Source organism: Monodelphis domestica, chromosome 2 (genome assembly GCF_027887165.1).
Source record: "Monodelphis domestica isolate mMonDom1 chromosome 2, mMonDom1.pri, whole genome shotgun sequence".
NCBI lineage: Eukaryota > Metazoa > Chordata > Mammalia > Didelphimorphia > Didelphidae > Monodelphis > Monodelphis domestica.
In genome coordinates this window covers 258,257,808-258,282,732 of record NC_077228.1, presented here as the reverse complement: position 1 = coordinate 258,282,732, position 24,925 = coordinate 258,257,808, and the positions used below count along the sequence as shown (strand labels likewise).

Here is a 24,925-nt window from a genome sequence, read left to right as displayed (position 1 = left end):
CCCCATTATCTCTTTGGGGTACAACCCATCAGTGATATGGCTGGATCAAAGGGTAGACCTTCTTTTATCACCCTTTGGGCATAGTTCCAAATTGCCCTCTAGAATAGTTGGATTAGTTCACAACTCCACCAGCAATGAATTAATTTGAACATAGTCTTATAAAAAAACATAATTGATGCCTTTTGCTTTTTACACCATAGTCAACTATATTCTGATATTTTACCCACCCCAACCCTTAAAAAGGGACCTTATTTTTTAGTACACAGCATCCATTGTGTTTCACTGGCCCAGTCACTAGAAGGTTCCATTATCTGTCTGGATTCTAGTTGTTGTATATAATCTGAATTTAACTGCTTTTTAGAGTTGTTTTCATTTACAGTATTGGTGTTATTGTGCATATTGTTCTCTTTGTTCAACTTTCTACAGTCTCCATCAGCTTATCTAAGTCTTCTCACTTGTCTTTGAATTTCTCATGTTCATCATAATGTTCCACTGTGTTCACACACCACAGTTTTTTCAGTCATCCTTCTTCTGATGAACACTCATTTTGTTTGCAGTTGTATCACAAAAAAAGTCCCGTTACACATGTTTTGTTATATAAGACCTTTATAAAGTATCTTGAGAAACATACCCAGTGGTAGGATCAAAGGTTATAAAAAATTTAATCAACATTTCTTGCACAATTCCACAGTTATCCAGATGAGTAAGACCAATTTACATCTCCACAAGCAGTCCATTAGTAGTCCTACAGCCCTTCTAATGGTGACTTTCTGTCTTTTTGTTTTCTTTGCCAGTTACCAAATTGGGCAAATTTGAGGTCAAATCTCAGAGTTGTTTTAATTTATATTTATCTTAATAATGATTTGGAACATTTATTCACATGGTTTTTGTTGGTTTGTAATTCTTTTGAAAAATTCCCATTCTTTGACCATTGAGCATGATCTTTCTATGTATCCTGAAGCTTTACTTTTTATAAGTCTGTCACTCTACCCCCAAAATAGTACCATGATTCCACTGTCAGCATTTCCCTTTTGAAGAACATACACAATCAGTTGATTATAGAAAGCTATCTTACCCTATAGGAAAGTAGGAAGGGAAGGAGATAAGAGGGGCAGGGTAGAGCTGATAGAAAAGAGGACACATTGGGGGATGTGGTGATCAGAAACTAAATACGGATAAATAGGATGGAGAGTAATACACAATAATCTAATGGTGCAAAAATTTTTTATAAGTCAAATAAAAGCCTTATTTCTCAAATATATAGAGGAATTAGTCAAATGTATAAGAATACAAGTTATCTCCCAATTGAGAAGTGGTCAAAGGATATGAATAGGCAGTTCTCAGACAAATTCATTATAGTCATGCAAAAAAAATGCTTTAAATCACAATTAGAGAAAAGCAAATTAAAACGACTAAGGTACCACGGCACACATAACAGATGGACTATTATGAAAAGGAAAATGACAAAACTTGGAGAGGATGTGGAAAAACTTTAATGCACTCTTGGGGGAGTTGTGAACTGATTCAGCCATTCTGGAGAACAAGTTGGGCTTATGTCCAAACAGAGAGAGAGAGAGAGAGAGAGAGAGAGAGAGAGAGAGAGAGAGAGAGAGTGTGTGTGTGTGTGTACCCTTTGATCTAGCAACACCATTACTAGATAAAAAAACAAAAAGGGGAAGGACCTGTATGTACCAAAATATTTAAAGTAGCTCTTTTTGTGGGGGGCAAGAATTGGAATTGAGGGGAATACCCATGAACTGGGGAATGGCAGAGTATGTGATTGTAATGGAATGCTATTATGCTATAAGAAATGACGAATTGAAAGAACTCAGAAAAACCTGGAAAGACTTACATGAACTAAAGCAGAGTGAAATAAGCAGAACCAGGAGAACATTGTACATGGTGACAGGAGTACTATACAATGAACAACTTTGAATAACTTGGCTATTTTTATCAATACAGTGATCCAAAACAACACCAAAGGACTCATGATAAAAAATGACATCTGCTTCTGGAGAAAGAACTGATGGAATCTGAATAGAGACAAAAACAAACTTTTTTTGTTTCCTTCCACAAAAGGATTAATATGGAAAAATCTTTTACATGATTGCACATGTAAAATCTACATTAGATTGCTTACCATCTCGGCAGGGGGGTGGAGAGGGAAAGAAGTAGAGAATCTGAGACTCAAAATGCTTTTCAAAATGTTAGAAATTGTTTTTACATGTAATTGGGGGGGGGGAGCAAAAATTCTCCCTTTTACCCTATTTGGCAATTAAAGATATTAAAAAAAAAAGAATATCATATTTGGCAAAAGTTGTGTGTCCCTGCCCAATTAATCCCTAGATCACTGAAAGCTAACTTTAGTTAGTGTGTATACTTTATGTATTCTGGTAGGAATATTGCATGATTGGACTCAGGTCCTCATTCTTTCTAAATTCTAACCTCTCTCCCTCCTTGCCTTTAGACTATAGCTCACCTAGAAGAGAGTCTAAAGCAGACCATGGAAGCCCTGAGTCGGGAGCAGGAAGAGGCCAACCAGCAACAACAGGAGCAAGAGACACTGGTGAGAGAGCTGGACTAATTTCTTTTACATTGAGATCCTGACTCCAGGGAACTGGGGTATTAGGCAATTATGGCATGCAAGGAGCTTGTAACCTGCTTCTGGGCATAAACTGAAGAACTGAGATGAGAATCAAGTATTTTGGATAGGTAGGTAATGAGGTGATTACTAATATATACTGGAAGCCAAGTGTGGAATTTGGTATATTATGGCCAAGGCCAGGACCAGAATTCTAACCTTAGATTTTTTCTCTCATTGCTTGCTGAGATTTGTCATCTATTAACTTGGGATTCATAATAACAATAACATATTTTTATATGTTATGTGGATGTGATTGTTTAAAAATTACTTTCCTCATAGCAGTCCTATGATTATATAGTGTAAGGGTTATTATCTCCACTTTACAAATAACTTCTCTGAGCCATTTTCCCTAAGTGAATTGTCTAAGGTCATATAGTTAGTGACCAAGTTGGAACCTAAATTCAAGGTATCTGATTCAAACTCGGTGTGCTCCTTTCCACTATACCATGTATTAGTGGTATCCACCATGAGAAAAGTGTGGAGGGATTAGACCAGCAAGTTCATTGTGGGAACTGAGTGAACCACACTGACTCCCTCTTGTGACTCAATTCTGAACCTCACTTTCTATTCCTTTCTATTCATTTTTGAGCCTAGCCCAAATTCTGTGCTGTGAGAAAAGTTTATTTAGCTGTGGGAATTGAGAAAAAACTTTATTGCATTGTTTGAACAATGTCCTATGGGCTAGGAAACCGAACCACCTATATCTGCTGTTTAGAGACCCTTAACTAAGGACCTAGATTATGCTGACCAGAAATGAAGTTAGATCCTAAGATCAATGTAAGGAGTTTTCTCATAATTGTACATCTCAAGCAACCTATGTCTTGTCTGAAAACTGGCCCCATGCTGATCAATTTTGTTTCAATGTTCCCTTGATTATTTACAGATAGTTGGGGAATAGTAGGATTCCTCTTTTCGTAAATTCTGGGAATTGTATCTCTTTACTCTTCCTCCTCCCAGCATGGAAAGTCCCTAATCTTTCATCTGATTAGAAATCAGTTTACCTAATAGTGTATTGTTTCCTTTTAATTTATTGGTTTTATTTGATTAATTGTTTTTAATATATAAAAGTCTGTCTCCTTTGGTATTCAGGGTCCAGCCCTAAACTGTGGAAGGAGCTTGGTTGCTATTTGTTAGGCAATTGGCATGCATTGCTTGATAAATTGATGTGCTTAGAAGATCAAACCTTTATTTCCTCAGTCATTTCATCTTTTATTCATGTATTACAATTGGCTTGCTGGAAAGGCATAGAAGACTTAAAGATTGGGCCTTGGTAGGTATCTTGGTTGTCTCTTGTGGTTATAGAAGGAAGCTCGACAAGCTTTAGCTCGGAGCTTAGAGCGGGAACAGCATCGGTGTCGGACTCTACAGGAGGAACGGGATGAGGCACGGACAGAACAGCTGAATCAGCATAGAGAGCTGGAAGCACTCCAAGCTACCTTGGATGAAAAGCACCAGGCTTGGACCCAGCGTGAACGCCATCTGGAAGATCGCTGTAAGAGTCTACAAGAGGAGGGCCGGATCCAACTGGAGAGGGAGCAGGTGAGGGAAGGAGAGAAGTGCTGGAATGAAGCTGAAGGGAGAGAGTAGAGGATAAGCAGAAGGGAGTGCATAAATGAGGAAAAACTTAGGGCAAAGGGACTGAGATACAGGAACAGAGTTGACTAGAGATGGTGGTAGCTACTGAAAGAAGGAATGTGGAAGACAAGGCCAAAAAGGCATGCTTCTTTCTAGCAGGAGGGACAGGTTGCAAGGAAGAATTACAGATGCAGAGTTTTAGTAGTTTAGCTTAGGAGATTTAGAAGCAGAACACCAAGTATGTAGGTCAGACTGGGAGTAGAAGACAAAGCCTTTGAAGAGAATATGAGGGTCCTGGGTTTTCCTTTTGATTTAGGCAAACTCTCAGCGGGAAATTCAAGCAGCCCGGGAGGCTCAGCAGCTCCTGGCCTCTGTTCAGTCTGATGTTCGGAGGTTAGAAGAGGAATTGGACACAGCACGGCGAGAAAGAGATGCTCTACAGTTGGAAACCAGCCTAGTTCAGGTCAGGGAGTGGGGAGAGTTCACTGGTTGGAAAAAGTTTGTTCAAGATCTTTGAGAGTCAAAAAAGAGACCTGGTTTTAGGTTGCTAGGTGTTTGTTTCCTCATATTGTCAATGTGATAGAGTTAGTACACATTACTACTTGTTTTTTCTCCAAACTTGTTTCCCTTGGGGCCACCATTGTGCACCACTGGGCCAGTCATCAAGACTTTCTCCCTCATCTCTCACATTTAGTCATTTTCTAGATCCATCTCCGTAACACCTTTCATCTATTGCTTCTCCACACAACCAGGTGGCCAATGTTACTTGATCTTATAGTATATGGAAGGGAGTAAAGTACAAGAAGACTGGAAAGGTAGCAAGGGGCCCAGTGTATAAAGGCTTTAAAAAACAAGCATATTTGATCATGGGGGTAATAGGGAGATGATTGAATGGGGGGTAATTTGGTCTGTCCCTTGCTTTAGGAAGATCCCTGATAGCTGGATAGAGGATGGACTAGAGTGAAGAGAGACTTGTGGCAGGCAGACCCCCAGCAGGATATATAGCAAGTAGTCCAGGTGTGAGGCAATGAGGACCTATACCAGGATGGTGGCAGTGTCAGAGGAGAGAAGAAACACATGAGATATGTATATAAAATCAACAATGGGGGTGGGTCGGTCTGAGAGAGTGAGGCATTGGGGATGATACCTAGGTTGGGAGCCAGGCACATAATAGGCACTTAATATATGTGTGGAAAAGCAACAGATGAAAGATGTTTTAGAACTAGAAGTAATATAATCTGGAAAATGACTGGATGAAAGGGGCAAGGGAAAAAGTGGTGCTCTCAAATGAAATTACTGGGAAATTAGGAAGATGAGAAGTCACTGGGTCACCATCCTAGTTTAACCTTTTTTTCACTTCTTTTTTAAAATGTCTCAAGAAGTGAGACTGAACAACTATAACAACCTTCAGATTAACCTCTTTGTTTTCAGTACCAAACTATTCTCTATACAACTGCCAAAATAATCTCTATAAGGCACAGATCTGGACATCATGCTTCTATTGGGTAATCTTCAATGGCCTCTCATTGCCTTAGGGCAAAAACACAGTCAGCTTGTTATTTAATAAAATCTTTCACATTCTGCCTCCTAGCTACCTTTCTAATCTTATTTCATACAATTTCTCCTCCAATCCACCAACAAACATTGCACTTATTATGTGCCAAGCACTGTACTAAGCACTAGGGTTACAAAAAGAGGCAAAGACCATATATGAGATAAATAGGAAAAAATTAACAGAGAAAAGGTATTAGAATTAAGAGGACTTGGGAAAGGCTTCCTATGGGGGGGGGGGAATTTTAGTTGGGCCTTAAAGGAAAGCTTGAATCAGAGGAGGGGAGAGTGTTCTAGGTATAGAAGATAGCCAGGGGAAAAGCCTAGAGCTGTGAAATGGAATCTTTTGTTTATGGAACAGCAAGGAAACTAACATCACTAGATGTAAGAGTACATGTTGAGTAGCAAGGTTTAAGAAGACTAGAAAGACAGGTAGGGGCTAGATTATAAAGGGTTTTGACCACAAAGGATTTTGTATTTGACCCTGGGGACAATAGGGGTTTATTGAATAGGGAGGTGACATGATTGGACCTGGGCTTTAGGAAAATCACATTAGTGAGTGGAGGAGGACAGATTGGAGTGAGGAAAGACTTAAGGCGGCCAGACCCACTGGCAAGCTATTACAATAATACAGATGTGAAGTGATGAGGACAGAGTGGTATCAGGAGAGAAGGGAGCATAACTGTCTTAAAATCCAGTGTGCACTTCTCTACTCCTTATCCCACTCACTTCTTATCTGCATCTTTCAGAGACTTCTTCCAAAGCTCAACTCAGATGTCTCCTCCAACCCACTCCCTGACCCATTCTCTCTGTCTCTGTCTCTCTCCCTTCCTCCCTCCCTCCCCCTTTCCCTCTCCCTTCCCTTTCCTTTCCTCAGTAGAATGCTGAAAAGGGAAGAACTTATTTTGTCTTTTTTTCCCCTAGCACCTAATACAATACCTTATATATTGTTAGTCATGTCTCACTCTTTTGGCCCCATGGACCATAGTATGCTGGGCCCTTCTATCCTCCATTATTTCCTGAAGTCTATCCTTCTGTCCAAGCTCATACTCTGTTGCTTCCATGACCTTGTCTATATATCTCATCCTCTGTTATCCCCATCTCCTTTTACCTTTATTCTTTCCTGGCATCAGAGTCTTTTCCAGTGAGTCCTGTCTTTTTATGTGGCCAAAGTCAGTATTAAGTATAGATTGATTTGATCTCCTTGTTGTCCAAGAAATTCTCAAAAGTCTTCTCCAGTACCACAACTTGAAAGCATTGATTTCCTTAGTCCAACTTTAACAACCCTATATTACTGCTGGAAAAACCATACCCTTTTTTTCAGCAAGGTGATGTCTGCTTTTTTTAATATGTAGCAGTTCATATTTATCATAGCTTTACTTCCAAGAAGCAGACATCTTTTAAAATTTTAATTAATTAATTTCAGCTACATGTAGAAACAACTTTTGATAATTTTTTTCTGACATTTTAGGACTTAAAGCAGTAAATAGTCTGATATAGGTTATATCAATGCTATTTGTACAATAGATATTTCCATATTGTTGATGTCATGCTAAAAGACATATCACACATACGGTAAAAATATGACATTATTTCCATTTCTTCTCCTATTTGCCAGGAAGTAAAAGGACAGGATGCCATGATCTTGTGTGTGTGTGTGTTTTTTTTTTAAATTTTTAATGTTAAGATTCAAGCCAGCTTTTATGCTCTCCTCTTTCAGCTTTATTAAGAGTTTTCTAAATTCTTTTTCATTTTCTGCTATCAGAGTAGTGTCATCTCACATCTGTGACTTCCTTTTTCCAAGGCTGGATCTCTATCCATTTGAGCCACCTAGCTGCCCCTATTTCTACAACACGAATGTTACAGTATACATTCTTCTTTTTCTGCACACTTTACTCTGCATCTCTACAAATCTTCCAAAGTTTCTTCTTTAATTTCTTATAGTGTACAGTATGTGAGGCAGCCCTCTCACAAAATCACACATTGGGGCCCTGCCTACATCATAACATGGAGGGTGGGCACCTGAGCCAGAAATGATCAGGTTATTGATCCAGGGTAAAGGAGAAGGAATAAAAGAAGAGGTTCCAGGAAGTTGGCTGTCTCTATTCTCTTGGGTGTATGGCTAAGGAAGGTGGCTAAGGGAGCCATGTGGAGAGCCCCCCACATGGCTAGTTAGAGATAGGTTTTTCTCTCTGTCTGCCATCTCTTACTCAAGTAAATATTAATAAACTCTGGAAATTAAGGACTTGAGTTTAATTTAGTTAGTACAACAGTAGTATCCATTACATTCACATACCATACTTTGTTTAGCTGTTCCTCAATTGATAAGCACCTCTTTTTAATTTCTACTTCTTTGCCACTAAAAAAGAGCTGCTATAAATATTTTTGAACCTGTAGATCTTTTTTATCTTTTGATCTTGGAATGCAGGCCTACTAGTGGTATTGTTGAGTCAAAGAGCATACCCAGTTTAGTAACTTCTTGGACATAATTCCAATTTGCTTTCCATAATGACTATACTAATTTACACAGCTCCACCTAGAGTGCATCAAGGTGTGTGCTTTCTCAAGTTAGTTAATTTTAGAATAGTCTTTATCCTATGAAAGTTGCATAATTTGATTTCATCTTTTGGTAGATGATTAATTCACAGACTGATAGGAGGAAGTAGACATTTCCCTCAGTCCTTGACTAAAAGAAACTCTTTGCTTTTCCTTGTTTCTGCTTGTGAATGTCATGGGCACATGCAATGTTAGGCAGATTTATTTTATATTTTGCCTTTAGCCTCTTTAAACCCTAATAGGGAGCAAAGACTGGACTCTGGTTCCTAGGCCAGCATGACTATCCTCCCCATCCCCTCATACACAGGCCCGGTTTGAAGCCCAGCGAGTACAGATGGAGTCAGAGCTTGCTATTTTGCTAGAGCAGAGAGTGACTGATCGACTGGCCCAAGTGCAGGAGAGTAGCCTTCGTCAAGTGAGCAGTCTTCGGGAACAACACAGGTATCTGAGATAGGTTAAAGATGCAAAGTTTTGCCCTTTCCCAGCTGTTTTCTCACTCTTGCCCCATTTTACTTGCCCCTTTCATGGGCAGGCCTAGTTTTTTTCCTTTTCTGATGTTTTCATTTTCCATCCCCAGACTCAGGCCCATCTTATCTCTGCCCCCTGCCTTCTTGGGAACCTTTGTGAAACTTAAGTGCACCATAAAAGTTTTTTTTTATTACCAATAAACTGGAATTTAATTGTTTTTAGGAAACAGTTACAGGACTTGACTGAGCAGCATCAGCAGGAACTGTCTAATCAATTAGATCAGTTCCAAGTGGAATTGTCAGAGCGGGATGATCGACATCAGCAGGTGTCTCAAGACTATGAGCTCAGGTACTGAAGAACCTTCTCAAACTTCTGGCTTCTGAACCTTTACCATAGTTGAGGAAATTGGGTACCCTGGATTCTGATTCTCTCTGGAATTCAAGTATCAGACTCCCTATGCTTTAGCTCATTTCATCACTGAGGGACTCCGGGGTCCAGCCCCTAAATCCCTTTTCCCCTCATTGTCTCAGATTGGCTCGTGAGCAGGCCCGAGTACGGGAGTTACGGATGACGCACCGACAACTGGAAGAGCAGCGGGTAGAGCTGGTGGAAAGATTCCAGGCCATGCTTCGGGCTCACTGGGATGAGGCACACCAGCTGCTCAGCTCCACAACATCTTCTCAGGTAGGCCTTTTTCTTTGGTCAGGCACAATGAGTGGAGATTAGTGGCAATCAGGTGAAAAATGCTAGGGCTTTACAAGAAGGCAGCAGGTTTTTTTTAAGCTATTTTTGGGAAAATTGAAACTTCAAAAGAACTATAAGTGTTTTTGTACATTCTTGTTTTGCTCCCTCAGTTTAGTCTCTTAATTCCTTATTCCTCTTTCCCTCCTATTTTCTTGTTCAGTGAAATGTATTTCTATTTCTTTTCTTTAAGCAATTCACTGCAGGTAGGTGGACCCTTATAGCTGTATGACCTTGGGCAAATCACTTACCTCCAATTGCCCAGCCCTTACCACTCTCGTCTTGGAACTGACCCTTAGTATGGATTTTAAGACAGAAGGTAAGGGTTTAAAAAAGAAGCAGTTCAAGTGAGAAAGAAGTTGAAGTTTTAGGTGCTTCCTCACATCTCTCTTGGTTCCTGTGCAGCCTGATTATGTGCAATGATTTTCCCTATCCTTGCCTCCAATCTATGTCTCTTCCCATTTTTCCAGTTCTTCTCTTAAGGTCATAAAGATTTTTTTCGTAAATCTTTTTTTCATAATTTAAAGATATTTTATTTTCCCAATTACATGTAATAATAATTTTCAATGTATTTTCTCCAAAAATTTAAGATCTAAACCATCTCCTTTCTTCCTTTCCCTCCCCCTACTCTGAGATAGTAAGCAATTTAATCTGGGCCAGTCATACATTATCATGCAAAGCACACTTCCATGTAAATCAAGATCAAAACTTCCAAATAAAACTGTAAATACAGTGATGTGAAAGACAGTATGCTTTGGTTCACATCTGTCCAAATCCAACAATTCTTTCTCTGGAGGTAGATAACATTCCCCATTATAAGTCCTTCAGAATTTTCCTAGATCATTTTATTCCTGAGAGTATCCATATTTTTAAAGTTGATCATCATACCATATTGGTGTTACTCGGTACAATGTTCTCTCAGTTCTGCTTATTTAACTCTTCATCAATTGAGGCAGATCTTGCTTATCATTTCTTATAGCTCAATAGTATTCCATAACCAACATATACCACAACTTGTTCAGTCATTCCCCAATTGACAGGCATCCCCTCAATTTCCAATTTTTTGCTACCACAAAAAGAACTGCTATAAATATTTTTGTACAAGTAATTCCTTTCCCTTTTTTATTATTTCTTTGAGATACAGATGCAGTAGTGGTATTTCATAGTTTGGTATGCATAGTTTTATAACTCTTTGATCATAGTTCCAAATTGCCCTCTAGAATGGCTGGATCATTTCACAATTCCACCAACAATACATTGTCTCAATTTTACCACATCCCCTCCAACATTTATTACTTTCTTTTGTCGGCCAATCTGATAGGTGTAAGATGCTGTTTTAATTTTCTCTAATTAAGAGTGATTGAGAACATTTTTTCATAAGATTATTGATAGCTTTGATTTCTTAATCTGAAAATTGCTGGTTCATATCCTTTGGACCATTTGTCATTTGGGGGAATGGCTTGTATTCTTATGAATTTGACCTCTAAACATATAATACTTTTAGTAGAGAAACTAATTTAATTGTTACAGATCTGAGAAATTAGACCTTTATCAGAGAAAATTGTTATAAAATTTCCCCTCAGTTATTTCCTTTCTAATCTTGGTTATATTAGTTTTGTTTGTAGAAAAGCTTTTTAATATAATAAAAATTATTCATTTTACATCTTATATTGCTCTCTGTCTTGTATTCATAAATTCTTCCCTTCTCCATGAATTTGTGATACTTAGGGTATCATTCTTTATATCTAAATTGTATATCCATTTTGACCATATCTTGGTATAGTTTCTGCCATGCTGTTTTCTAATTTTTCCCAGCAATTTTTATTAAATAGTGAGTTCTTATCGCCAAAGTCGAGGTCTTTGGGTTTATCAAACACAAAGTTGCTAAGATCATTTACCTCTGCATATTGTTTATCTCCTCTATTCCATTGATCTACCATTCTATTTCCTAGCCAGTGCCAGACTATTTTGATGATTTATTGCTTTATAGAACAGTTTGAGATCTAGTACTGCTTAGCCACTTTCTTTCCCAATTTTTTTTCATTAATTCCCTTGATATTCTTGACCTTTTGTTCTTCTAGAGGAATTTTGTTATTTTTTCTAGTTCTATAAAATAATTATTTGGTAGTTTGATTGGTATGGCACTGAAGTAAATTAATTTAGTAGAATTGTCATTTTTATTATATTCACTTTGCCTTCCTATGAGCAATAATACTTTTCCAGTTGTTTATATCTGACTTTATTTGTGTGAAAAGTGTTTTATAATTGTGTTTATATAATTCCTGGATTTGTCTTGGCAATCCCAGGTATTTTATATTGTCTAGTTATTTTAAATGGAATTTCTCTATCTCTTGTTGCTGAACTTTGTTGGTATAGAAATGCTAATGATTTATGTGGATTTATTTTGTATCCTGCAATTTTATTATGTTGCCTCCTAGCCCTTCTCTAATTAGACTATCTCTGTAACCCTAGATTTATGTTAGGATTTGGTGGGACATTTATCAACTCTCCATATTTGAATTAATTGAATTGCCTTTGTTTAGTCTCTTATCATTGTTGATTTATTTTTAACTTTTTTATATTTCTCTTTTAAAATTTTTAAAAATTTAGAGATTTTATTTAATTGATTAATTTAGAGCATTTTTCCAGGATTACAAAAAATTATGTTCTTTCCCCCCCTTCTTCCTCCAACCCCCTCCCATATCCAATGTACAATTCCATTGTGTTTTACATGTGTCTTTGGTCAAGACCTATTTCCATGTTATTTTTTAAAATTAATTTATTTAGTCAATTTAGAACATTATTCCTTGGTTACAATAATCACAATATTTCCCTCCCTCCCCTCCGCCCATCCTTCCTGCAGCTGATGCACAATTTCAATGGGTATTACTTGTGTCCTTGATCAGTACCTATTTCCATGCTGTTGATGTTTGCACTAGACTCATTTAGAGTCTACATCCCCAACCATATCCCCTTGACCCATGTATTCAAGCAGTTGTTTTTCTTCAGTGTTTCTACTCCCACAGTTTTTCCTCTAAATGTGGATAGTGGTTTTTCTTGTAGATTCCACCAAGTTGTTCAGGATCACTGAATTGCCACTAATGGAGAAGTCCATTACATTCAGTTGTACCACAGTGTATCAGTCTCTGTGTACAATGTTCTCCTGGTTCTGCTCCTTTCACTCTGAATCACTTCCTGGAGGTTGTTCCAGTTCACATGGAATTCCTCCACTTTATTATTCCTTTTAGCACAATAGTATTCCATCACCAACATATACCACAATTTGTTCAGCCATTCCCCAATTGAAGGTCATCCCCTCATTTTCCAATTTTTTGCCACCACAAAGAGTGCAGCTATGAATATTTTTGTTCATGTCTTTTTCCTTATTATCTCTTTGGGGTGTAAACCCAGCAATGGTATGGCTGGATCAAAGAGCAGACAGTCTTTTATCACCCTTTGGGCACAGTCCCAAATTGCCCTCCAGAATGGTTGGACCAATTCACAACTCCACCAGCAATGCATTAATGTCCTGACTTTCCCACATCCCCTCCAGCATTCATTACTTTCCTTTGCTGTCATGTTAGCCAATCTGCTAGGTGTGAGGTGATACCTCAGAGTTGTTTTGATTTGCATTTCTCTGATTATAAGAGATTTAAACATTTTTTCATGTGTTTATTTATAGTTTTGATTTCTTTATCTGAAAATTGCCTATTTCATGTCCCTTGCCCATTTATCAATTGGGGAATGGCTTGATTTTTTTGTACAACTGATTTAGCCCTATAAATTTGAGTAATTAGACCTTTGTCATCAGAGTTTTTTGTTATGAAGATTTCCCCCCAATATGTTGCTTCCCTTCTAATTTTGGTTGCATTGGTTTTGTTTGTACAAAACCTTTTTAATTTAATATAATAAAAAATTTTTTTTTTACATTTTGTAATTTTTTCTAACTCTTGCTTGGTCTTAAAATCTTTCCTTTCTCAAAGATCTGACAAGTATACTATTTTGTGTTTACCTAATTTACTTATAGTTTCATTCTTTATATTCAAGCCATTCACCCACTCTGAGTTTATCTTGGTGTAGGGTGTTAGATATTGATCTAAACCTAGTCTCTCCCATACTGTTTTCCAATTTTCCCAGCAGTTTTTGTCAAATAGTAGGTTTTTGTCCCAAAAGCTGGGATTTTGGAGTTTATCATAGACTGTCTTGCTGAGGTCACTTACCCCAAGTCTATTCCACTGATCCTCCTTTCTGTCTCTTAACCAGTACCATATTGTTTTGATGACCACTGCTTTATAGTATAGTTTGAGGTCTGGTACTGCTAGGCCACCTTCCTTCACATTTTTTTTCAATATTTCCCTTGATATTCTTGATTTTTTGTTCTTCCAAATGAACTTTGTTATAGTTTTTTCTAATTCAGTAAAAAAGTTTCTTGGTAGTTTAATGGGTATGGCACTAAATAAATAAATACGTTTGGGTAGGATGGTCATTTTTATTATGTTAGCTCGTCCTACTCATGAGCAATTAATGTTTTTCCAATTATTTAGATCTAGTTTTAATTGTGTGGATGGTGTTTTGTAGTTGTATTCAAATAGTTCCTGTGTTTGTCTTGGCAGATAGATTTCTAAGTATTTTATATTGTCTAGGGTGATTTTAAATGGAATTTCTCTTTCTAAGTCTTGCTCCTGAGATGTGTTGGAAATATATAAAAATGCTGATGAATTATGTGGGTTTATTTTGTAACCTGCATAATATGGCTATGAGGGCATTTGGAGTTTTCATTTTGGACTTTCAGGAAGTGATTGATGGATTCTTTCTATTTTCCCTTTCTTAGTTGATTCTAAGAGATCTGGGTAGTTTTCTTTTTAATAATTCTTGAAATAGGATAGCATTAAGATAGTCCAGTTATTCTTAAATAACTCCTCCATCTGTTTTCCTGGTCAGTCACTTTTGTCATAAAAATAAATCCCTTTCTTTCTTTCTCAATATCTGACTTTCTTTTGACTTCACTTGAGTCTTGTCTCATGAAATCATTGGCTTCTTTGATCCATTCTAATTTTCAGAGAGTTTGTTGCCTGGGCAAAGTTCTTGTACCTCTTGTACCAAGTTCCCTTCCCATAGCTTTTGTTTCTTTTTTCAATCTTTCCCTCAAATGCTCTCATTCAATTTGTAAAAACATTTTAATAATAAAAAAAACCCAACAACAAAAAACAAAATTTTTGCTTCAGCTCTTCCTGGAATTCTAGTTGAGTTTTCTGCTTAAGCTGTGTTTTTCTTTGGGGCTTTGTTGAAGATGTTTTGAGATTCCTTGCCACCATAATATCATTTTATGGTGAGATTCTTTTTTTTTGTTTGCTCATTTTATATATATATATAGGCTCAGCCACACTTCAGGATGGAAAGACTAGGCTGGTCCTGAGGCTGCCTCCTTGGAGTATTGAGGTATTGTGTTATTATACCAAGATTTCAGAGATAGTCTGGAGATTTGCTGCTTTCAATGTGTCTAAAATAGTCTTATCCAGCAGGACAAAGTGTGATTGTTGCCCCCTGACCTGCAGCACTAGATGGCTGTTGAACTTAATATCTCTCAATCAACTATTTCAGAGCGACAGAAGTGGAGACTCCTTTGGTCTGAGATTTCTGTCCAGGTTATTTCTCAGCTGACTGGGCTAGATATTGGAACTAAACTCTATTGTCATTTTGAGGTCTAAACTACACTTTTGAATGCCCTCATTTCTCAGTATACTGCTGAGGGCCTTCTGTCCCTGGAAGTACCACCCTCAGACATTCCCTTTCTTGCTCAGACCTGCTTACCTCATGTTGCATCAGTTCACATAAATCTTTTGTTACATTCATGTGCCACAGCTTATTTAGCCATTCCTTAATCAGTGGACATCTACTTATTTTTCCTTCTTCATTACCAGAAAAAAATGCTGCTATTCTTTGAAAGAATTCTCCAAGTCACTAATGAGAGAACTATACATCAAAACAACCTTGAGGTTTCTTTCATCTTATACCTTCAAATCAACAAAGGTGACATAAAATGGTAACAGACAATTTTGGAGGAGTTGTGGGAATATAGCACTACTAATACATTGTTGGTGCAACTGAAATGGTATAAGCATTTTGGAATGCAGTTTGTAATTATGCAAATAAAATGACTAAAATGTCCCTACCTTTTAAACTAGTAACTCCATTAATGGGCTTATATCCCAATAATGCCACTGAAAAAAAGTCTCTATATACCCTGAGATATTTGTGGCAGTGTTTTGTTTTTTGTAAACCCTTGCTTTCTGTCTTAGACTTGATACTTGAGAATTAATTCCAAGGCATAATCACTGCAAGGGGCTAGGCAACTGGACTTAAGTGCCAGGGTCACACAGCTGAGAAGTGCCTAAGGTCAGATTTGAACCCAGGACTTCCTGTCTACAGGCCTGCCTATCCAATAAGCCACCTAATAGCCCTTATGGTAATGCTTTTTTATGATAGCAAAGAATTTGAAACTATATATATATATATATATGTATATATATATATATATATATATTTGAAAGCATATATATATATATATGCCCTTTGAAGGGAGAATGGCTAAATAAATTGTGATATCTGAATATAATTGAATATTATTTGCTACAAGAAATGATGAATGTGTTGGATATAGAAAAGTATGGAAAGAACTTTATAAACGGCTTCAGAATCAAGTAAACTGAGCCAAGAACACCATATTACACAATTACTAAAACAATGTAAATGGAAAAACAACCATACAACAAAAAGAAGTGAATGTCACAAAAGAGTAAGATTAAACATGCCTCAAATGAAGAAAGAAGACACCTGCAACTCACCATCTTGTGTGTGGAAGGTCCAGTGTTAGACAGTGAACATATTTTCTTATTTAACGCCATCATTTCCCTTTAAAAATATTAAAGTTCTGAAGGGAAGCTTGATTCTTCTCTGTTAGAATGTTAGCATTACATCATCATACAACCCCTTCCATTTACTCAGATAAATCTATCTTCTAGGTTTCTCTTGACTCTTATGTTTGCATTTTAAAGTTCCTGCTTGGCTCTGATCTTTTCATCAGAAACATTTTAAAGTCCTTTATTACCCTAAAGATCCATTTTTTAAAACTATAGGATTATACTCACTTAGTTTTGTAGGGTTAAATTATTCTTAGTTGTAAGCCTATGTCTTTTGGATGATTGTGTTTTAAGATCTCTCATTGATAGTAGATGCATCATGGTCTTGTGGAATTCTTTCTAGCTGCTTACAGTATTTTTTCTTTGACTTGGAGGTTAGTTCTAACATTCCTGTGATATTTTCTGTTGGGATTTCTTTTATTAAGTGATAGTGGGTTCTTTCTGTCTTCAGATTTCCTTCTGGCTCCAATAGATCTAGGCAATTTTTGCTTATAATTTTTTGAAATACAGTAGCCTTACTTAAAATAAAAAAAAAAAAACAGTTTTCAGGACTCCCAGTGATTTTTTTTTTTAAACTTTCACCTTCTGTCTTAGAATTAGTACTATGTATTGGCTCCTAGGCAGAAGAGTGGTAAGGGCTAGGCAATGGGGGTGTATGAGGTCAAATTTCAACCCAGGATCTCCCTTCTCTAGGCCTGACTCTTAATCCACTCAATCTAACTGCTCCCCTCATGAATTTTATATTGTTTCTCCTTAACCTATTTTCTTGGTCAATGATTTTTGTTCTCAGATATCTTATTTTTTAAAATATTTTTATTTTGTTTTAATATTTTCTTGCTGTTTCATAGAGTTTGTGTTGGTCTGTTGTAGTTTTCAGGCTTTTTTTCCCCTTTGGTAAGATTTACCACTTTCCTTTCTAATCTATTCTCTAATCCATTCAATCCTTTTCTCTAGAGCATTTATTCTTTTTTTATCTTTTGTTTCATTTCTTCTGGGTATTCATATATTCTAGACCTAGTAGAAATTCATTTTCCCTCCCTTTGAGTCTCTCCATACAGTTGTAACAGTTACTTGCTTTCTCATTTTGGACACTACTAGAGGATAATTTTTTATTTTGGTTGGTGCCATCTTTGGTTATTTACTCATCTCTCCAGCTTTAGTTCCTTCCTTCCTTCCTTCCTTCCTTCCTTCCTTCCTTCCTTCCTTCCTTCCTTCCTTCCTTCCTTCCTTCCTTCCTTCCTTCCTTCCTTCCTTCCTTCCTTCCTTCCTTCCTTCCTTCCTTCCTTCCTTCCTTCCTTCCTTCCTTCCTTCCTTCCTTCCTTCCTTTCTCTCTTTCTCTCTTTCTCTCTTTCTCTTTTTCTTTCTTAAACCCTTACCTTCTGCCTTAGAATCAAAATATGTATTGGCTCTAAGGCAGAAGAGTGGTAAGGGCTAGGCAATAGAGGTTAAGTGACTTGCCCAGGGTCACCCAATTAGGAAGTGTCTGAGACCAAATTTGAACCTAGGACCTCCCATCTCTTGGCCTGACTCTCAATCCACTCAATCCACTGTCAATCTTAACCCAGCTATCCCCTAGCTTAATTTCTGAATTGAGACTTTGTGCCAGGACCCAGCTCTGCCTCTTGCTATGCTTTTGGAGTGGAATAGTTTGCCCTGCTTGTCTTAACCTGAGTTCCTTAGGTTCTTGGGATGACCTCTGTCTCTCAGATTCAGGGGTTCAGAGTACTGTATCTTCAGAGCCCTCTCTGGCATCTCAGGGCAGAAAGTTAGGGACCTCAAAGTCCCTCTTCTGAATGCTCTCATTGACTTCTGGCCATTGCTATTTTCCCCAAAGATTTCAAGCTCTTTATCCCAGGCTTTCTTCCCTCCCTGGATCTTTCTTGCAAGATCCTCTGCTTTTATTGACTTTGAACACAGAGACTTGTAGGCTCCATATGTGTCTTTCCTTTACTGGTGCTGGCTTTCTGGCAGTTCCCTTTTCTGTTATCTGTTGAGTTGGGGCTGACTTTTTCTGCAGTTCACTATATCATCTTGGCCTGAACTTCATAAAGGGTCTATAAGCTTATAAATTCATCTTGTTTACACATTGAAACTTTTCCTGATGTGAGGAAAAGAGCTTCCCTTATCCACATACTGGGAGCCATACTAAAAAAAAATTTGATTCAGTAGAGTTCATAATCAGAAAAGTTTCACCGTTCTAGAGTATAAGTTGAACAGTTGCCAATCTACCTGGTAGAGGGAGGGTTTTTTTGGACTAGGCATGTGGAAGCTTGGCTGTCTACCATGGTTCAGGAAGCCCCGAGGCTGGAGTCTTCACTCATATCTGCACTTAAGAGAAGGTACATTGTTAAGGATAGTGGAGATAAAGCCATATTTTAATCTTGGTATGACCATTTTTGAATTGATTGATTTTGAAATTATTTCCATTATTTTTGGCCAGCTTTTTGTCAGATCTGATTGGAGCACCATTGTTAGGTGATGACAAAGAGCTTTTCCTAAGAGTAGAAGCTCCAGCTCTGCCATTATTTTTGTTTGCTTGTGCTTGCCTTATTCATATTATGTTCGGTCTCTGCAAGTCTTTTTTAGCCACTGGTCTGGTTTTTGGTAGTTAAAGATAGAGAATATAATCCCATAAATCCACTTAACATCCTAATACACTGAACTAAGTGAGGGCTTCACCTTCAGTTCTCAATGTGGAGGAGTTCTTGTTCCCTCAGGATACTCTTGAGTTTTAATATGGACCATAATCTAACACAGGGGCAACATGGATGCCATCATCAACCAGATAGTAAATATTATTCAAATCTAATTTCTTTTTTATGTATAAGTAGGGATTCCAGTCTTTTCCTCTGCCCCTTCCCCCCCCCCCCCAGTGAATTATCTTGCAATACCTCCCTTTGTATATAGATCAGTATCTTAGAGCAATAATCCCAGAGGCTGCATTTTGACTTAGAAAGCCATAAATTATTATCTATGTTTTATTGCATTATTTATTTTGTTAAATATTTCCCCATTATGTTTTAATCTGGTTCAGTCATACTTCTGCCTTAGAAAGTTGCTTGGGACACAGATGAAAAGGCTTGGGCTGGAAGGAGGGGCCAGGGAATCACTCATCTAGTTTGTGTCAGAAACAGAATCTGAACCCAGAATCCAGCTCTCTATCCACATAATACCTCTTATTATTTTTTGCTGTACAATATTATTCATATTTATACTTTCATTTATATTTATATACATTCAAATGCCACAGTTTTTCCAGTTATTCCCTGATTAACCGGTATATACTTTGTTAGTTCTTTGCTGTACCACAAAGAGTGCTCCTGTTCCCTTTTTATTTTTTTAACTCTTACCTTATGCCTTCCAATTGGTACTAAATATCGGTTTCAAGGCAGAAGAGAGGTAAGGGATTGGGGCCAAGTGATTTGTCCAGGGTCACACAGCTAGGAAGTGTCTGAGGTCAGATTTGAACCCAGGACCTCCCATCTCTAAGCCACTGAGCTACATAGCTGCCTCAAGTGTTGCTTTTTTTTTAGTAGAATGAACCTTGTTTCTGCCTTTGACTTTCTTGGAATAAATTCTAATCGTGAAGTTTTTTACTCAGAGTAGAAATAATTGTTAAAACTTTTTTCACAATTCCAAGTTAATATCCAGAAGAGTTGGATCAATTCACAGCTCCAACTGCAACCCTCTTCCCACAACCCCTGTACCATTGACTGTTCCTTTTTTTTATCATCTTTTGCCTATGTAACAGGGTATGAGGTAAAACCTTAGTTATTTTAAATTTGCATTTCTTTTAGTATTAATTATTTGGAATATGTTTTCAAATAATTTATAATTTGTAGTTCATCTTTTGAAAACTATCCTCTGCCCACTTACCTTATAGGATACTATTCTCCTTGGTTTGTTATTCCTTCTTCCCCCCCCCCCCCCTTTCCTTCCAAACTTTATGCCAACCTGGACCAATTGTTGGTTGCTCTGAAGACTGAGAAACCTTCTATTTTAGAATGGTGTAGATTTCTACCCTGTAGAAAGTATGATCCTGGACTGTTTTCACATACCCTATCACATTGTTTGATTCTTCTCCTCATTTGGCTATGGTCTTCTCTTCTTTCTCTCCCCATTTCTTCATAGGTCCCCCCACCTGGTACTCCCAGTTCTTTGGTCTCTGGTCCTAGAGATCCAGAGAAAGAGAGGAGAGCTTGGAGTATGCCCCCTGCAGCAGTGGCCCTGAAGCCAGTATTGCAGCAGAGCCGGGAGCCAAGGGAGGAGCTGCCTGGAAGCCTCACCCACCCTTGTACACCCTCACCTGATCTCAGTCTTCTGCTAGGCCCTAATTTCCAGAGCCAGCACAGCTTTCAGCCTTTGGAACCCAAAGCTGATCTTACTCCCCCCTCAGGTAATCAGGGATGATTGTTACTGTTCCTTGTAGGTTCATTCACTGGTCCCTTTTCTTGATCCCGATTTTTAACCTCCTGGAATTTGAATATTTAGTTTTCTAGCCCTGGATGAGTCTCCCTTGTAACAACCCTCATTGCAACTTCTCTTCCTGTCCTCTCTCCCTACCTCCCTTCCAGTCTCTAGACTTACTCATCTGGTCCCCTAATCATTTTGTATCTGTTCCCTACTAGACCCCATATGTCCTGCATTGTAATCCTCTGCCTTCTTTTCTAAACCTCTCAAGATTTTACTGTTTTGCCTGTAGCTTTGATTTTCTTGCAGTACGTGGTTTGTCCTTTCTCAGGCAGATGGCATTTGTGACCCCTGTCCCCAATTCCATGTTTTTCTCTTCAGTAGCTGGGAGCTTTCCTCCTGAGCACAGAGCAGAACGACCTTTCCCTGAGGCTCTTGGGGCTAGGGGAGAAGGGTCCCTGGAACCAGGCTTAGACCCTCCACAACTAGAAGAGCTGAAGCACTATCTGCACCAGGTATGGGGATTCCTGGATCATCTCAGGGCTCTTAGTCCCTTTTCAGGTCTCCTATTCCTCCTTATTTCCCTCTTTACTGATCCTTTCTGGAAGATCCTTCCAGGCTTTAAGTTATTCAGTTCCATCTGATATATCCTTTCCCTTCTCCAGACTATGCTCCTCCCAGCAACCAAGGAGCCCAACCCCTCATCTCTTCTAGGGTCCTCTGCCACTTTCTCTCCACAGTTCTTGGAACCAATGCCCCAGAGCTGTGTGAGTTCCACCATGGATCTGCTTCCCCCTAAACCTGGTAAGTCCAGCCTTAAGAAGGGTTCTGTAGAACCCAGAATTGGTAGGATCTGGTTGTCCAAGGTAAACAAAGTGCTAAGCAAAGTCATAAGAGTTTCCTGCTGGAGAATGGGACCTTTCATGGCTTTCCTTTTCCTAATCAGGAAAGTTTTAACCCCTGTCCAGGTCCCCTGATGGTCCCGCCCTGGGAGGAAGCCCCTCCACTACCACAGCCCCCACCTCCTGTCCACAAAACAAAAGTGCCACTGGCCAAGGCATCCTGTCTTTTCCGGGTACCTGAACCCCCTCCAACTTCTCCACAAAGCTACAGCCACGGAGGTTGCTCCCCAGAGAGAGGTGAGTAAAGCAGGTGGTAAGAGGTTGTTGAGTATGGGCAGATTGATGTTGGGGAGGTAGAGACCTTCTGGATTTCAGAGAGAGATGTGATGGGGGCGATGAGAAAGTTTAGCAATCAAGGGGGAGGAGGAAGGACAAGGAACAGGAGTTACTGGAATGATAATCATGTTTTCTTAGGTGGGGAGAGGAGACCAATATCCCCCCGGCAGCTGACAGAACTATCCCGGCTACTTCGACAGTACCAGGGCCGAGGCAATGGGATCTCATCAACTGAGGATCTTCTGCTGTACCTAAGAGGGTCAGAGAATAGCAGGTAAAAGCACTGGTTGGGGGAAGGAGGGATGAGAAACAGTCTTGCCTCTTGAGTGGTTCAGGCTATTCAAGGTGGAAAAGCAGGCATGTAAGATTTCCCCACTGCCCTGCCTGCATTTCCTTGCTCTGTGTCTTTCTTTCTCTTCACTTTTCCCTGAAATCTCCTCCACTCTTTAGCCCCCCTCCCCTAACTATTCAACATCATGTCATCCTGGTTGCTTAGTTTCCATCATTTCTTTACTCCTCTGTTCTTTCCTTCCTATCCACCCCTTACCTCTTTGATAATGGGGCATCACTAACTCTGTTCCGAGCTGGTTGATAGGCACCCCTCCCTGGGCTGGGGCAGTATTGAATGTCCCTCTGCATTGCTTCTTCATCTGTGGGACAGAAATTTGTGTGACAGAGTTGAAAATCGAGGAGATGGCATCCCCAGAAGGAATGCAGAGGCACGCTTGGGCGAGGTTCTACGGAAAGAGGTGAGAGAAAAGTGGGCCTTCAGGCCCTTGAGAGGCAACCTAACTCCACCTTCTTGCTCGGCTGCTGCAGCTGGCTTCCCTTGTGTCAACTGCCTGTGGACATTTGGGCCCTTTCTGTTTGACAATTCCTTTCCCCACCTCTCCATTGCCTTGTAGTTGGTTTGGGAGATCAAAGGAGTGAAAAGTGTCTAAAATTGGCATTTGTCTTTCTAATTCAATCACTGCTTCCTTCTCAGGCCTCATCCCGACGCTCTACTAGTACTCATAAGGCTGAGAAACCAGTGGGCAGGAAGAAAAGTGGCCATTCTGCACCAGGCAGCGCCAGAAGTCGAGGTGGAATCTGGAGATAGCCCCTGTATTCTACTCCCTACCCCTTACCTTACCCTTTTTAAAAACGATTTTTTTTTTATTAAATTAAATCTGGTTGTTTATATCTGAATCTTTGCGGAATTGGGGAAATGGGTAGATGATGTGTACTCTGTGAAAAGGACTACACTGATGTAAGAGAATAGTCTCTGTCACTGTTAGGTTGAGACCTTGTTCAGATCTGTTGCAACAAAATGAGATTTGCAAATCCAACCTTGGTTAACCCTGATTAAGTCACTTCATCTCATTTGCCTCAGTTACTTCATCTGTAAAATGAGCTAGAGAAGGAAATGATAAACTACTCCAGTATCTGGCAAGAAAACCTCAAATGGGGTCACAAAGAGTTGGATGTTACTGAAAAGTAACTGACAATATATATTATGCATAGATCTTCTAGTGGTTAATCTCCAAGCTCATGATTTAAAGCTACAAGGAAAGGAAAAGACAAAAGGTGAAGGGAAGGGGTCCAGAAACTTTAACAAGTACTAATTAAGCAAAACTTAATCCCAGGCATTGCTTAGACACAAGAGGAGACAAAAAAAGTTTGCGTATAAACTGGTTTCCCATAAACCCGTCAGAGGGCCAGATTGGCTCTCATTATTTCAGTGCTTCAAGGTCTAATCTCTGTATCCTAGGAGTCTCTAAGTTGTGGCAGGGAAAAAACAACTTTCTGGATTCAGATGTCTTTCCTATCTCAACTGGGATTCCTTTCAGTTTGAAGCAAGTCCACAAGGTTTCCTTCACTGAAAATGTCACTTTAATGACATGCACCTGTATACAGAGGGACCCAGAGGGCATCCACAATTGTTAAATTACTGTAAGAGAAGTGTTTTTTCTTAGTGTATGCATTTCCCACCAACATACACCTTAACCAAGACTGAGAATTTAAGGTTTAAGTTCCTTTTTTGAAAATCTGAAATTTTTTAAATTAAAAAATTTTTCAGATTATATATCAATACAATTTTGAATAATCATTTAATGACATTTTGTAATTCATATTCTCCCCCTCCCACCCTTCTCTTTCCTCAAGAAGCCAGGTAATATGATTTAGGTTGTACACATACTACCATAAAATACATAATTCCATGTTCCTTTTGTGAAAGAAGATACATATCACCCTAGAGAAAAATTCATGGAGGAAATAAAGTGAAGAATGGCATGCTTCCTTCTATAGCAGTAGATAGCCTTTTTCATCATGAGTCCCTTGGAGTTGTTTGTCTTGGATCCTTGGGTTGTTGATAGTAAAGTCATTCAAAGACGATCATCATATGTTGTTGTTCTTACCATGTACAACATTCTCCTGGTTCTGCTTACTTTATTTTGCATCAGTTCAGGTAAGTCTTTATAGGGTTTTTTTTGTGATCATCTTGTTCGTTTCTTATAGCACAGTGTAGCATTTCATTGCAATCATATACCACAACTTGTACAGCCATTCCCCAATTGTTGGACATCCTTTCAATTTCCAGTTCTTTGCTACCACCTTCAAGTGAAAGTGATATGCCCACAAGGTACCTTGAAGTATATACTGAAATTGGTTAAAAAAAAACAACCCACTGGAACAATGTGAGTGGTTTACTCCTTGTTTTCTTCTGTTGTTAGAATCTGAGTATCCACTGTATAAATCTAGAGTTAGAAAAGAGGAATCTCTTCTAACTCTAGTGCCCATCAAAACTCTGATCTATTGGACACCAGTTGATCCATGCTTCTCATGATTGTTCTTCTGGGGATGTGGTTCCTGCCCTAAAAAGATCTCCAATTTGTGTCTTG

At 38.7% G+C, this 24,925-nt stretch overlaps 1 protein-coding gene across 19 annotated transcripts in view; it reads left to right on the top strand.

Moving 5' to 3' along the window:
• The window catches only part of CNTROB (centrobin, centriole duplication and spindle assembly protein), a 31,410-nt gene extending 6,990 nt beyond the window's left edge, over nucleotides 1-24,420 (top strand). For 6 of the 19 annotated variants that reach the window (XM_007483149.3, XM_056817549.1, XM_007483146.3 and 3 more), the window contains 13 exons: nucleotides 2,468-2,566; nucleotides 3,947-4,183; nucleotides 4,536-4,682; nucleotides 8,634-8,767; nucleotides 9,017-9,142; nucleotides 9,325-9,478; nucleotides 20,587-20,851; nucleotides 21,247-21,380; nucleotides 21,531-21,669; nucleotides 21,834-22,004; nucleotides 22,182-22,317; nucleotides 22,705-22,792; nucleotides 23,029-23,223. In XM_007483149.3, coding sequence (XP_007483211.1) covers nucleotides 2,468-2,566; nucleotides 3,947-4,183; nucleotides 4,536-4,682; nucleotides 8,634-8,767; nucleotides 9,017-9,142; nucleotides 9,325-9,478; nucleotides 20,587-20,851; nucleotides 21,247-21,380; nucleotides 21,531-21,669; nucleotides 21,834-22,004; nucleotides 22,182-22,317; nucleotides 22,705-22,792; nucleotides 23,029-23,142 — 1,944 coding nt within the window. In that variant the 3' untranslated portion in view covers nucleotides 23,143-23,223. Of the gene's footprint in view, nucleotides 1-2,467; nucleotides 2,567-3,946; nucleotides 4,184-4,535; nucleotides 4,683-8,633; nucleotides 8,768-9,016; nucleotides 9,143-9,324; nucleotides 9,479-20,586; nucleotides 20,852-21,246; nucleotides 21,381-21,530; nucleotides 21,670-21,833; nucleotides 22,005-22,181; nucleotides 22,318-22,704; nucleotides 22,793-23,028 lie in introns of those variants that run through there. The other 13 variants (XM_056817550.1, XM_007483160.3, XM_056817552.1 and 10 more) reach the window with 11 other exon arrangements.
• The last annotated feature ends 505 nt before the right edge of the window (nucleotides 24,421-24,925 follow it).